The sequence below is a fragment of the Pyrus communis genome, chromosome 14 (genome assembly GCF_041283825.1).
Source record: "Pyrus communis isolate YQ-2024b chromosome 14, ASM4128382v1, whole genome shotgun sequence".
Taxonomy (NCBI): Eukaryota; Viridiplantae; Streptophyta; class Magnoliopsida; order Rosales; family Rosaceae; genus Pyrus; species Pyrus communis.
Window position 1 is genome coordinate 2,895,493 of NC_142578.1, and position 13,155 is coordinate 2,908,647.

At 36.7% G+C, this 13,155-nt stretch overlaps 4 protein-coding genes across 4 annotated transcripts; 2 read left to right on the forward strand and 2 right to left on the reverse strand.

The window, feature by feature from the left end:
• Nucleotides 1-544: 544 nt before the first annotated feature.
• On the reverse strand, nucleotides 545-3,353 carry LOC137713025 (cyclic dof factor 1-like). Its single transcript, XM_068452253.2, has 2 exons — nucleotides 3,079-3,353; nucleotides 545-2,071 (listed from the first exon to the last, which is right to left on the reverse strand). Exons 1-2 carry the CDS (start codon nucleotides 3,238-3,240, stop codon nucleotides 833-835), a joined length of 1,401 nt encoding a protein of 466 aa, XP_068308354.1. The 5' UTR covers nucleotides 3,241-3,353; the 3' UTR covers nucleotides 545-832.
• Nucleotides 3,354-8,266: 4,913 nt separating this feature from the next.
• Nucleotides 8,267-9,159, forward strand: LOC148691086 (uncharacterized). The gene is made up of 3 exons (XM_088683641.1): nucleotides 8,267-8,473; nucleotides 8,560-8,618; nucleotides 8,803-9,159. The coding sequence occupies exons 1-3, from the start codon at nucleotides 8,392-8,394 to the stop codon at nucleotides 8,935-8,937; spliced, it is 276 nt and encodes a 91-aa protein (XP_088539767.1). The 5' UTR covers nucleotides 8,267-8,391; the 3' UTR covers nucleotides 8,938-9,159.
• A 410-nt stretch (nucleotides 9,160-9,569) lies between these two features.
• On the forward strand, nucleotides 9,570-10,898 carry LOC137712389 (uncharacterized). The gene is made up of 6 exons (XM_068451477.2): nucleotides 9,570-9,600; nucleotides 9,759-9,844; nucleotides 9,945-9,992; nucleotides 10,095-10,217; nucleotides 10,347-10,467; nucleotides 10,559-10,898. The coding sequence occupies exons 1-6, from the start codon at nucleotides 9,570-9,572 to the stop codon at nucleotides 10,750-10,752; spliced, it is 603 nt and encodes a 200-aa protein (XP_068307578.2). The 3' UTR covers nucleotides 10,753-10,898.
• A 55-nt stretch (nucleotides 10,899-10,953) lies between these two features.
• Nucleotides 10,954-12,733, reverse strand: LOC137711873 (GDSL esterase/lipase At1g74460). Its single transcript, XM_068451030.2, has 5 exons — nucleotides 12,359-12,733; nucleotides 12,084-12,214; nucleotides 11,754-11,993; nucleotides 11,420-11,669; nucleotides 10,954-11,333 (listed from the first exon to the last, which is right to left on the reverse strand). Exons 1-5 carry the CDS (start codon nucleotides 12,597-12,599, stop codon nucleotides 11,089-11,091), a joined length of 1,107 nt encoding a protein of 368 aa, XP_068307131.1. The 5' UTR covers nucleotides 12,600-12,733; the 3' UTR covers nucleotides 10,954-11,088.
• Nucleotides 12,734-13,155: the final 422 nt, after the last annotated feature.

Consider the following 13,155-nt stretch of genomic DNA (forward strand, 5'->3'; position numbering starts at 1 on the left):
ATTTTAAAAACACTTTTTAGCGAGGCATGTATTGGTTGAACCCAAAAAAGCAAACACCAGTTGTGTTGGTTTATTCTTTCTTAGGCTTGAACTTACTTGTTTTGTAAGCGTAATTACTAAAAATGAGAAGAAAACAGTGAGAAAAAGGAGGGTAGGATAATATCGGACAGTCTGCAACCAAACTTTTGTGCAAGTTGTTCAGATCCTTTGGTGGTGAAAGGGAAAGGCAATTTGGCACTTGTTAGGAATAAAGAACAATTTTGTTGGTTTGTCGCCATCTCCATTTTAGCCCCACAAGAGTGGCTGCTAAGATATGAATGGTGCAAACAACTTAACTGTTAACGATATCTCGAACCAATTAAACAGTATTACCCATAAAAGTTAAACACAACACTACTTGATCAGTTGAAATATTGCTACAATAGCGTCCCAATTGCAGGTCCTTGGCCCACAAGAAAAGATACTTGGATTGGATCTCATCATAGAGAAGATACTTGTTTATGCAGTTTAGAACTTTAGATGAAGGAGAATGATAGAAAAAAGAGAACAAAAAGATCTTTGAATTTCAAATATATAGAGATATAGACATGTACATGAACACAAACTCAGGAAAACTAAGTACATCAGAGCTTTATCCTGTGCATTACTAGGAGGCAAAAATAGTTGCCACTAGAGCTTTATCCTACATTAGTTCCCCTATCATACTGAGGAACCCTAGAGAGTAGAGACAGCCACTCCCATTCCGCATCCCGGATTCGACCGGCTCAACCAAAATGGCCTTAGCTGGATGGGGTTCTGTCAAAACTCATGGCTACTTGGCTAGCTAGCTACTTCATGAGCTCTCATGAAAGTTAAGGGATCTAGACAATGCAGCTGGATTTGCTCGCAAAGCGGGAGAGGATTCAGAGACGGTTTTCTTTTTGTCACTCTTTGATTGGAAAGCCTTAAACAACCCTCCGCCGCTGATGGAGTCGTTCTTGATTCCGAGCGTTGCCCATATTGAACTCTTTGCAGCTTCACTCGGATCATCAATCCTCAATGTTTTTGGAACCAAAACACATCCATTTTTCTGTCTTGATGGCTCTTCTTTCTCCAAAATTTCTGGTTTTAGAACGTCTTCGTCCCTTGAGTGCTTCCCCAATGTTGGAGAATTTGAACCAGAGCGGGGAGACTTTTGGTTTGGAGAAGCGGGTTGTGGACCAAACCAAGGAACGTTCCAAGCGCCGGGCACACCACAGTTCCAATAAGGTGCAGGACAAAATGATAGAGGAAATCCTGGAGGACAAAAAGCCGGTTGGGGAACTGCTGCATTCCATGGATAAGGCCAGGGAACACCGGGAAGACAAGGAATTTGCGAAGAGAAGCCATTGACATTCTGCACATGTGGTTTTGAAACATTTACAGAAGTTGCACTGGAGCTATCATCGCCATTGTCCCTAGCTTTGCAAGGAGATGGAAATACCTGTTCTTCGCTTTTATGTAAACCATTTCGAGTACCATTCGGAACCTTTTTATCTGCAGGATTTAGAGAAGAAGCCATGGAATCACAAATAGGTGCATCCACTCCGAAGCTGAGGACTCTACCATTGCTTTTTAATGCAGGGTGGTGAACTCCATTTGGAGCATCAATCCGAGCTGCTTCAAGAGCCTCGCTAATGGTCATGTGGCGATAGTGTGAGGCAGAGTTCTTGTTTTTGCGACGTCCAGCTCCCACAGGCACATTCCTCATGGTACCGCCTGCTGTCCAGTATCTTTGACAGGCTTTACAGAAATGGCGTGGTTGATTGACGTTGTAATTGTTGTAGTAACAAAATTTAGTGTCCATGCTATTGCAGCGGGGGCATGGAAGTATCTTGTCAGGCTTCTTTAGGGTTTTCTCTTCCGAGTTTTCAGTACTCTGTTCTTTCTCCATCTGAGCAGTTTTTGTTTGTGCACTTTCTTCATCTATAGAGGGTGTCTTCGGGTTCACAACAGAACCTGGTAATGTTTCCAGATTTGTAGGGTCTTCAGATTTTGGTTGAGGACCATCATCTTGTTCTATGCTCTCAGTCGATTTTTGTGAAGGCGAATCCTGAAAATTTTAAATATACACTTTAGGAACAAGTATCGCAAAATAAACTTGAAACAAAATGGAATCGATCAATTTGACCTACAAGAAATTAGTACTCTAAATTTATGTGTTTACAAGGAGTTTTCTTCTTTTTTTCAACAGAAAAGTGATCATCTTTTGCCTTTTTATCCTTTTTGTTGCAAGTTTGGTTGTACTATAGTTTCATTCACACAATCAAATCTACTGAAACTTCTAGAAATTGGAGAATCCAAATTACTCTGTTACATAAATCCAAGAAGTCTAGAAAATTAATGAAAACAACAGTTCAGAAAATCAAGACAACCCTTCCAATATTCCTTTCATATTGATAAAAAAAAAAAAAAATTATACGAAGGCAACAAGGCCAGAAATACTTTATACACGGAAGGTTGGACGGTTAAGTATCAACACGTGTAAAAAGAAAAAAATGTGCGGAGATAAAAATGCCTCGTTGAATGTGTGGCATACGAGAAAGAATAAGACTAAGAACGAGGATCTTGAGAGGATAATTCAGAGTTTTTAATCTGCAATCACTTATAAAATAAAAAAATAAAAAAAATCTAATTAGCTAGTGGCATATGTAAATTGAACTTAACTAACCAAAACAAATAAACATCGAAGTAACAAAATGAATCAATTTTATATTTTTTCCAAAAGCTAGATCGAAATTCATTGATTGAAAATCTTTCATTAATAACAAAACTGAATCAAACAATCAAAAGGCAACAAATTTTCCATTCCAATTCCCAAATGGCCAAAAAAGGATCAGAATTTCCATTTCCTTTCCCTGATTCTTTCATCTTCTAGACTTTAAAAGTTAATTAAACAGGATTAAAAAAAAAAAGAATCAAACAAAAAAAGAAGAAAAATGAAAACGAATAAAAAAAAAAGGAGCTCGACCCATCAAAGCTCCCATCAATTTAACAAAAGGGTCGAATCCAAACAAACAATTTAAATAAGAACTTTCTCTCTGAGTTACAAACTGTTACCTGCTCAGTCTCTGCATCTTCTTCTTCCTCTTCGCACTCCTCTTCCAATTCTACTTCCACTTCTTTCTCTACAGGGCGAGCAAAACCCAGTTTCTCGATGTCGGCGGGGAGGGAAATCTTCTTCCCGAAGAGCTTGATCGCGGGGTCCTTAGTTTCCAGCATTTTCTCGGCAGCCAAACAGTGGAAAAAGAGGCGCGATCGTCGGAGGTGTTTTCCTTCTCTTTTCTTCTGTGGGGGGAGAGTGGTGGTGGCATTGGGCGTGGTAAAACCTCGTCTACGATTTTGATCCGTTTAAAAATAGTTGGAGGTGGTGCCACGTCAGCATATGGGTTTGATTGTCAGCCACATGTTCTTGTGGCCTCAAGATTCTCCTTGTCAATTTTCTTTTGGATTCTCCGATGCATGGAATTTCTGTGCTACATGTATCTAATTCTTGATTTCTGGATTTTTTTGGTATGTACCAGTATTTTTCACAGTTTTAACGTTGAATTTATTGATGGATTTTTAGTTGTATTCAAATAAGATTCCGAGGGATTTTAATTCTTTTATGAATATAGAAGTATTCAATTAGAATTTTAAGTGATCTTTGAAATTTAAAATGTATTTAATAAGGATTGTAAGATAGTGAATTAAAATCCTTAGAAATCTAAAGATATTCAATTAGAATTTTAAAGCAGTTTATAACATTTCGAATTAGGAATTGATTTTAAAGAGATTTCGTAGTATATTTTAAGCATCTACAAATCTTACATCTCCTCATAAGATTTCGAAGGAATTTAATCAAAATTTTACATAAAATCTCTACAAATCAATTATACTCCATGAAATTCTATGGATTTATAAATCCATTTAAATCTTTCAAATTCTCAATTGAATACATCCTCCCAAGAGTTTATTCCTCATATGCTATACATACATCGAAGTATAACAAATTCATTATCACCTCAAATTAGATCACACGAAACACGATTTTCAACCTCGGGTCAGTGTCTAAAATGCCTCATGCCCTCAATAAGTGAATAGCAAATGCCAAACCACAAGAAATTTTCAAATTCTTTTTTAAAAACATAAAAATTAAAATAAAAAAAAGTTTGGTTGCACCTACCTACATGTTACATGATTATTGGAAATGGTTGTATTTATGAGTATGTATTTGGGATATTTTAGTTTTGGTATTGAATTTTTCTTTTGGTAATACTAAGGAGATCAAATTTATAAACTAAATTTTGTTAACTACATGGTATGGTTGTTAATGATTAAATTATTACTTAAGTGTTGATTCGTACTTATTTCGTATTGTTGACATATCATTTAATTTGTAAACTTAATTTTAAATTTTAATCTACCTATCGTTACCCTTTTTATTTTTAGTAACCCCACAAAACAATTCACATGTGTACAAATATACGAGACACTAGTGGCCACATCCTTTAATAAGAGGAGAAGTGTTGTATACAAACTTTCATTCCTAGAACTTCATGTCTGCTACATGTTTAAGCAATTTGAAACCAATTGAAGACTACATGTGGACCAAAAAAAAAAAAATTGAAGATCATACGTGGCCTAATATCTTAATGAATAAAGTGTTAGTTTTAACCATGCGTTTCGCATTCAAAACACGTCACCTAAATTATTGTATTAGTTTCAAACTATCCCGGTCTTCTGTTTCTCTCATCTTCTTGTGTGCAACTCTGTTGTGCACACCAAATATTCGATGAAATGCCTTAATTGACAGATCTTAACAGTTTTCAACATTACTCCATAATTTTCTATAGTCACCATCGACAAGCCTTTACAGACAATAGTAGTTGTTGGCATAATAAGCCTTCAGGAAATGTTGTCAAGAATTGACAAGTTTCTATTAGTGCTCGATAAAATTGTCCAATGAAGTTTTCTATTGTAAAAATCATAATTCTATTATTTGAAAATTCTTGACTCTACCACTAAAAATATCCATTAATGGAGTTTGAGAAAATTACTTAACTGACTCGTATGTAGGTCCACAATGTACGTAATACAAGAGACATAAAATAAAATTCAATTCCATAGCATTGGCCGTACGTTTGAATTTTGGTTGCATGACTCTCATTTACGAAATGTATTGATACAACTATATTTACCATGTATCATGTGTTACAATACACATCTTATAAATAACCGAAAACGTTTTTTTATAAAATTATTTTTAGAATCAATCATTTGTAAAAATGTAAGTAAATTTTAGAAAGACATTTAAAGTGCTTTTTGGAAGAATGACATAACTGATGCTTACAAAAAATATTTTAAGTGCTTTTGAAACTTAAAATTATTCTTTATAAACGCTTGCAGTCATTTTAATAACATTTTTAAATGAATTTAAATATTTAATTTCAGATCAGGACAACGTTTGTTGCCCTATCAGCTGCAGAAACAATTCAATGGGGTCCACCCAAAAAGCTCAAAGTTGAAAAGCCATCGTAGTTTTTCCACAAGCTCCCTTAGATAAGCAACACGTGTCCTAGTGCATGACACGCGTAGTCCATCTACCATTTTGTATGTAAGCAGAGCTCTCAAAGGATGACACCAAATCCCCGGTGGAGGAATATTAAGAAGTATAAAAGTAAAAAATATGACTTTAGTACAATCTACACGGAGGGATAAAAAGTTCCCAGCATAAGGCTTGGTCTTTCGGTGTAAAAGGTCAAATGGTTTTGATTAATTTAATCACATATTTATTAGTTGATTTTTCAATGTGTCTGGAACGCAATCCAGTATACGAAGTATCATCACATAGCTAGTTAATTTTTTTTATATTTTATTTTAAAGTTTCTAACCAATTCTATTATCGACACTTGATGTATTGAGCCATATTCTCGACACATTGAAGAACCACTTGTGGAGATAGTGATTGTATTATATACACGTTGTCAAATCTTAAATGTTAAAACATTGATAAACAAGTCTAATTAGGTAGTTAAAGTTGATTTGTTTAATGTCGGATTGGGCCAGTGGGCGGTTAAGGATTTTGTTATCTAGTTTTTCAATTAGGAGGCTTATGCCAGACATTTGACTTGGACAGTATAAACAAATAAAGTTGATTAAGATGAGATTAGGATGAAAGTTGGAAAGAAATTTCCCTTAATTATGATTAAAGTAAGTTGCTTTGTCAGTGTCAATGAGGTTGAAAGTAATTGTAATATGGCCCAGTGAAAACTTTGCCAGTGGGCACAGAGTGAGGTCCATTTGAGCTCCCAAATAGTGTAAGGTGTCCCAAAAAACCCAAAAGCTCTTATCAAGGTGGCCCAAAAAATTTGACATGGCCCAAAATCAAAATCGAAAAGTCTCATCGATCATCGCTCACATTCGCAAGAAAACTTGCCTATCTACGTGAATATTTCATGTAAGTTGCTAAGCACATGAGCTCAATGTGAATTGTGTGACAAATTGATCCTTAATGGCATGAAAGGATTGACTAAATTGGGTGAGATCAAGCAAGCATCATCAACGGACAGCATCCCATCTGAAAGGGTTGACTAAAGTTTGAGTAAAAAGTAGAATGATAAATATTGAACCATGCAAAAGCAGCAGAAAGTATAGTATGATTATTCTGAAATGATCATTTAGCTTTTTCTTGCTTTATCTTTTTTACTTTTTCAGCCCCATTTCGGATAATTAGGCTTTTAGCTTCACATTATAATTAGTTAATTGATTTTGTTAATTAATTTTTGGAATTGGCTAATTGACGCAACATAAAGCTAAAAGGATTACAAGCATAATTCTTTGAAGTACAAAATTCTGGAATCCATCAGTTTTGAGATAAATTCCAAAAGGTTTGTTTGATTAATGATTGGAAGATGATCACAGCAGGAGTCAGCCAATAGCTTAAATAACCCGATCACAGCACCCTAGGGTAACTCAAGGGCCTTAGGAAATTAAATGAAAATCAATTGGACGACAATAAAATGTTCGATTTTTATTACAAAATTTAAAATGTAGTTCTGGAGGTCTAAATAGCTTCACATAGCCAAAAATGTATCATAACGAACCGGAGTGTTTGAACTGTTGCGTTGTTCTCTTTCTGGAAATATATCATAGCCCTAATCAGAGCTCGGACGCCAAATATACAAACTCTCACTACGTTCTTTAAACTTTCATCAGTCCATCTCCTCTTCAATCTACTCAGCCATTTATTCTACGTCACTAATACATCAGCCAACTTGTTTGTTTCATTGTCAATGACTACTTTAACCCTGTAAGTGCGGTGACACACGAAACACACACTGGAGCAATGTGAAGCTTAATTGGTGATTTATAAAGTCAAACAGTTTAAAGTAAAAGCATGACAACTTGATCCCAATATGTCTACTGAAGTCAATACAAAGTTGAATGGTTAAATTGATTGTGTTACCATCCAACTGTAATTATGTTATGCACGTATCATCCAACCAGATCATTGTGTCTTCTTTTTGTAAAAAAAGAATCGTAACAAGAGGAGGTCATGAATAGGAAAAGTAAAAAATAAGGAAGATAAGGAAAGGAAATGAAACCAGCTACTACACTAATCAATCTAATTGCTGGTGTTTTTAGTTTTCAGTTATGAATCCTAACGTAAGAGTCAAATTTTTTTGAGTCCGTACATGTCACGATGTTAGTAAATGCATGTCAAATAATTTATCATACTAACTGTAATATCCATGCATCAGTAAATACAGAAAAATTAGGAATCGAAAAATCTAAATACTTGTACTAACTTCTTCCATGTAAACATGTCATTCTCTTCTACAATTTTTTTCAAACAAGTGATAATTGTAATGCATAACTACATGCTATCACATTTGGTGGTTGTTGTTTGTTTTCCCTACCCCTTAGTTGACATGCCACTAAAAAGGAATCCCAAAAGTCTAAGTCCATATGCCTTTGCTTTTTTAGTGAGTTTCTTCTTCCAATTCAATTTGCTTTTTTAGTGAGTTTCTTCTTCGAATTCATTGAATATCCTTGTGCTGCAATGATGATGACTCCCACTAAACCTTAACCTACAATTTCGTGCATGAGGCCTTGAGCTCAAATTTTGCCACAAAATCATCCTTTGTGTCACCTCCACTACCATATTTACTTAAATATCATTTCCCCCACTCAACAATTTCCCCGCAATCTCACTGCAATTTTGGGTAAATTCCACCTCTGCGGTTCACACTTCTCTTCTCTTTCACCTTATTGACTTTTGCCAAATCCCAACAACCCAAAAAACGGTGATCTACAAAAGCAGCTTTTGTGAGTTGTATAAATTGAGTAGTGATAGCTTTAAGACAATTAACATTCAACTTCATAGAGAAAATGGCAAGCAGTCTCCTTCATGTGCTTGTGATCTTGCTAGGGTTTTCTCACCTTGTCTTCTTGAATGCCATCCCAGCTACAAGTAAACTTTTAACAACTTTCTGCTTCTGCATCTTCTTCTTCTTATTCTTTTCCTTATTGTTCTCATTTGCTTTTTACAACATGCAGGAATTGGAAGCCTAAATCATGGACCTCAACTTCATCAAATTGCAGGAAGTAACAAACTGGTATTACTCCATATTTTCGATATTATAGTTCTCCACAACTCGCGAGGATCCTCTAAGGATCTTAATATACATTTAGTCATAGTACATGTGTCATGTAACACAACTCGCGAGAAGCACTTCTAGGAAAATATATATGTGTTGAGTTACTAGCCTTCCATTACTTAATTTTCATTTTTCAAAACAGGTAACCACAGAGAAGAGTTATAAAGAGCAAGCTATCACTGAAAGAATGGATGTGGAGCTTCACGACTACCCGGGTTCAGGCGCCAACAACCGCCACACCCCGAGGCCGCAGTCTGAAAGATGCTCCGATTGCTAGTTTTCTGTTGGAACTATTGGTTTTAAGGTTTACATTGAACTGTTATGTATGGAAGTATTGTAAACGATATTTTTGTTGCTAGATCAGTCATTTAAGTTTATTGTTTGGGGTTAGACGGAGTAGGAATGTAGGAACTAATGCATGACGTGAAATGTAATCATGGATTAATGCAAATTTATATGTACAACGGTTATGATGTAGTATTAATTTGATCAAGCAGAATGAATGTGTGAGCTTTTGATGCTGTTGATAATCTCATTAACTATGTGCTTAAGCTTTGACTTTCGTTAATTCATGTAATTAAGCAGATTATTTCACAATATAGAAGATTATTGGCCTCTTGTTATATGAGTGAAAAAAAATCATATGTAAGTCGGAAATTTCATGGCCATTTGATAATCTATGTAAGGCAATAATGCCGAGAGTGAAATTTTTAGGGCAAAACCTCCAAGAGTCAGAAACACAAATTTGAATTCGCAAACCATAATTCTAGTTGTATATAAAAATCTTCTTAAATCTTGATCATCACTAAGAAGTAGTTGTTAGAGAGCATTTCATTTCTCTAGTGTAGGAGCAATCACTTATTGTCACAAAAGAAAATTAAAACACTTAAATAATGCTTAATTGACTTAATGGTGAAGATCTACCGGAAGCACATTACAAGCGTTTTTAAATTTTTATTTCAAATGTAGTTAGAAGCATTTTTAGTTGTCAGAAAACGCTTTTAGTGCTTCTGGAACCAAATCCCAAACGGGACCTGAGAATTCTTGGACTTCTTGTAAGATTATGCTTTGCCTAAAAATATTAACTGAGATTTATAGTATGGATACCAGCTGAGAAGAAAAAGTATAAGATTGGGGATCAAACCGATGGCTTTGCTAAAGTCTCAATTCAAAGTTTACATGAGGTACAAGATTGCTTCTTCCTTTTTCCCCTGGTAGTTTAATCTTTGATTTGGCCTTAAAAATTAAGTTGGTGTGATTTGTTTGATCTGAATATGTTGTCAGGAAAACATGAAGATCATCCAACTTGTTTCCGAAACCAGAAATGCAAATGTTGTTGCTTTATCAATCTGGTTTGGCTAATCTAATTGGTTTTTGATGATTTTTTTGGTTGAATTTCTCTTTGATGTTATTATATTCTGAATGTGTTTACAGAACACCGAGATATTGCTTAAAACTCTTGGAAGACAGGACGTATCCTTTCGCTTCGTGGAAAACCTTGTGGAGTTGGAAAAAATCAGAGAGGCAAGCAAGGCGCTTGTTAAGGAGGACGACAGGGTAAGTTCAACTCATGGTGTCACAACACAGATTGATTGTTTAACATGGATTAACCGGTTGTGTATGTGTACGTATTGTAAGATTATTAAACTGGACGTTGTTTGACGTGTACATCTGTTCATTCAACAGGATGTGAAGAAGAAGAAGCCGGGAATTCAGAAGCGGGATGTGAAGAGGAAGAGGCCTGCTGAGAAGAAGCAAGAACTTCAGAAGAAGGATGGGAGAGAGGAAGCTTGCTCCTCTAGACCTGGTAATTGACTCGACATCTCGCGTGTTTGAGATTTTGTCATCTCTGTACTACTGCACCCACATTCTTTTTGACATTTCGTAAATTCCTGCAGCTTTGCGGCCTTGTGGTGATGAAATAGTCCGAGCCAGAGAGGAGGCACACAAGAAGATACTCCCCTGCCCTCGTTGCGATAGCAGGAACACAACATTTGACAAGTTCAGTCGTAACAATCCCAGTAAACCAGTTCGTGCATGCAAAGATTGCAAAAGAAGCTGGGTTGCACGCGGGAACTTGGGAAGGGGCTAGTGTTTACAACTCTGTAAAGCTAGGGTTAGTGCCTATGTAAATGGAGTAGGACTCCAGGATATGTACGTACCAACGAGGAGGTGTGAAGGTCTTACTAAATATGTAGAAACTATGTTTTATGGTTGATAATTATATGGGAGTCGAAAGTTCATGGCAGATTGATGCTAAATATGTATAACTTTATAGGCAAAATCCCCAAGATTCAGAAACAAATATATTTGAATTAACAAAACCAAACAATAGTTGTAAGCGAAAAGCTATTCAATAATCACTATGAAGTTGCTTTAGGAAAGCAATTGTAATCAGCAGAGACTGCTCGCTTGATTGTACCACAAGTTATCCCTCTGGTGATTGAACAATGGCAGGTGCAGGGGAAGGACCATCTGTTTCACCAACGCGCGAGAAACCGAATTTCTTTATGAGTTCCGTGGCAATAAGCTTGTTTGCGCTGTCCGATGGATGGTACTCGTCCCAAAACACATATTTGCTTCTGTCTTTGCACAGTACTGATGCAGGGACGCACGTCAAAGCCGGTCGAATTCTTCCAAATGAGCAGCATGGTGAGTCCGCATTGCTGAATCCTGCCATGGTCCGAATTTGAATGAAGAAACTGTCAGTAGAGAAACGAGGAGATATATGAAATGTTTTTGGTTCTGTCTCAACATACCGTATTTGTTTGGATCGCTGATCACATTGTTGACAACATCATACGCGTCACCAAATCGATAGCTCGCGTTAGGAAGCTGGCTGGACAAATCTTCCATAAGCTTGCTACCAGCTTTGTTGAAGCTGAGAGCTAGTTTGTTTGTTCTATCTTGGCAAGCCGAAGATGTACTTAGCACCCTTTGGAGTGGAATACAACCCATCGGTCCTAGCCCGAACACCATCAGCTGCCTCGCCCCTAGGCTGTGCAACAGCTGCTCGAAAGCACGTAAACCCCAAGTCAGGAAAATAACGACGATCAACTGGTAGAAATTAAGATAAACTATGATAATTCCAACCTTAAGTTGCTTCTCTAGCGTTCCCATTAAGTATTCCATGAAAGTTTGATCGTTGTAACTCCACGAATCGCTGTAAACAGGCATCAAATAGTTGTTAATGAAGTCGTTGCTGCCTAAAGCAACCACATAACGAGCGTCTTGGAAGAACTTCTCCGCTGCTTGTTCACCGATTTTGCTTCTGATAAGTGTTTGTGTTCCTTGAAAAAGCTCGATCTGCTTGTAGAGCGAAAGCCTCTGAATCTGCAAACACATTTTTTATCAAATCGCGCACAATCTTAATTGAAAGCTCAATTTTTATGTGTTTTTGTTACATTTAAGGCTGCAACTTACAAAGTAGCCACCGGTTTCATTCAAAATCCCACCACCTCCAGAGGCGTAGTTCACTCCGTTTTCGAGTATCATGTCTTCATTTAAAGATGGATCGAGAAAGGCCGGTGGCCGTGGGAGCCCCATGTTATCACCTAAACAAACAAACAAGTTTAGCAGAAAAATAAACGCGACAACAAATTCTATGTTTGAGTAACCGAGGTTTTACCAACATGTCATATCTTTAAAAAAAGACAGGACGTCCTTCACAGAATCGAAACCGCTACAACATACGTTACCTATTATATCAGCAACGGTACGGCCATTAGAGAACCTTCCATTAGGCAGTCCATTGCCCATATCAATGCCATACCAAGGCAGGTTTGCTTGGGCGATACTCTTGCTCAAGTACATGTTGTTTCCGACGTCGGAGAGGGAGTCCCCGAATATAAACTGCACGATTTTGCAGTCGTGGCCATCGATGAGGAGGCCGAAGACGGCCACGGCCACCATCATTGCTGCCAACGTTGTGAACTTCATGGCTGAAAAAACTCGAGAAATGCAGGTGTTTTTAGACCTTCCGATGTGAAATCGAAGACCTGGGTTTTGGATTTAAACACAACGTTGGGAGAATATATAAGTAGAAGGGTTAATGGGAATTAAGATTTCGTGTGAAATTTGAGTTGGGGAAATTGGGAGGAAGGACTAGAAACTGTGTGGTGCATTTGTGAAAAACAGAGAGGGTAGCTTAGCTAGCTTGTCTGATGAACTAACTGTTACTCAGTCGTACCTAAATGCAACTAACCGTGATTTGTCTTTTGTTACAAGTTATATTTATATACAAGTTTACAACAGTATGAGTCCCTAAAGTCCCAATTATTTAGTATTTTGATGCGTGTCGACGTTCTGAATACTTTCGTATTTTTATAGAAAAATAATTTTCGTACTCTCTTTTTATCTTAAGAGAAATCCAAAAAAATTTAAGAAAATAAATTATAAGTCAAGATGATTTTGCATTTGTGAAAATGTTTTAAGGAAGTGTGGGTTCACCTACCAATCAATTTGGCCTTCTCTTTCAACATGTTGGCAAACTATA

What these genes read in the sequence shown, in the direction of transcription:
- LOC137713025 (XM_068452253.2), bottom strand. Translation starts at nt 3,240, where the DNA reads ATGCTGGAAACTAAGGACCCCGCGATCAAGCTCTTCGGGAAGAAGATT. An exon ending in AAGATGCAGAGACTGAGCAG is followed by an intron (nt 2,072 to 3,078) that starts GTAACAGTTTGT and finishes TAAAATTTTCAG; the next exon opens with GATTCGCCTTCACAAAAATC.
- LOC137712389 (XM_068451477.2), top strand. Translation starts at nt 9,570, where the DNA reads ATGGTGAAGATCTACCGGAAGCACATTACAA. An exon ending in CAATTCAAAGTTTACATGAG is followed by an intron (nt 9,845 to 9,944) that starts GTACAAGATTGC and finishes ATATGTTGTCAG; the next exon opens with GAAAACATGAAGATCATCCA. An exon ending in AGCTTGCTCCTCTAGACCTG is followed by an intron (nt 10,468 to 10,558) that starts GTAATTGACTCG and finishes AAATTCCTGCAG; the next exon opens with CTTTGCGGCCTTGTGGTGAT.
- LOC137711873 (XM_068451030.2), bottom strand. Translation starts at nt 12,599, where the DNA reads ATGAAGTTCACAACGTTGGCAGCAATGATGGTGGCCGTGGCCGTCTTC. An exon ending in TACCGTTGCTGATATAATAG is followed by an intron (nt 12,215 to 12,358) that starts GTAACGTATGTT and finishes TTGTTTGTTTAG; the next exon opens with GTGATAACATGGGGCTCCCA. An exon ending in CGCTAGAGAAGCAACTTAAG is followed by an intron (nt 11,670 to 11,753) that starts GTTGGAATTATC and finishes GCTTTCGAGCAG; the next exon opens with CTGTTGCACAGCCTAGGGGC.
- LOC148691086 (XM_088683641.1), top strand. Translation starts at nt 8,392, where the DNA reads ATGGCAAGCAGTCTCCTTCATGTGCTTGTGATCTTGCTAGGGTTTTCT. An exon ending in GAATGCCATCCCAGCTACAA is followed by an intron (nt 8,474 to 8,559) that starts GTAAACTTTTAA and finishes TACAACATGCAG; the next exon opens with GAATTGGAAGCCTAAATCAT. An exon ending in TTGCAGGAAGTAACAAACTG is followed by an intron (nt 8,619 to 8,802) that starts GTATTACTCCAT and finishes TTTTCAAAACAG; the next exon opens with GTAACCACAGAGAAGAGTTA.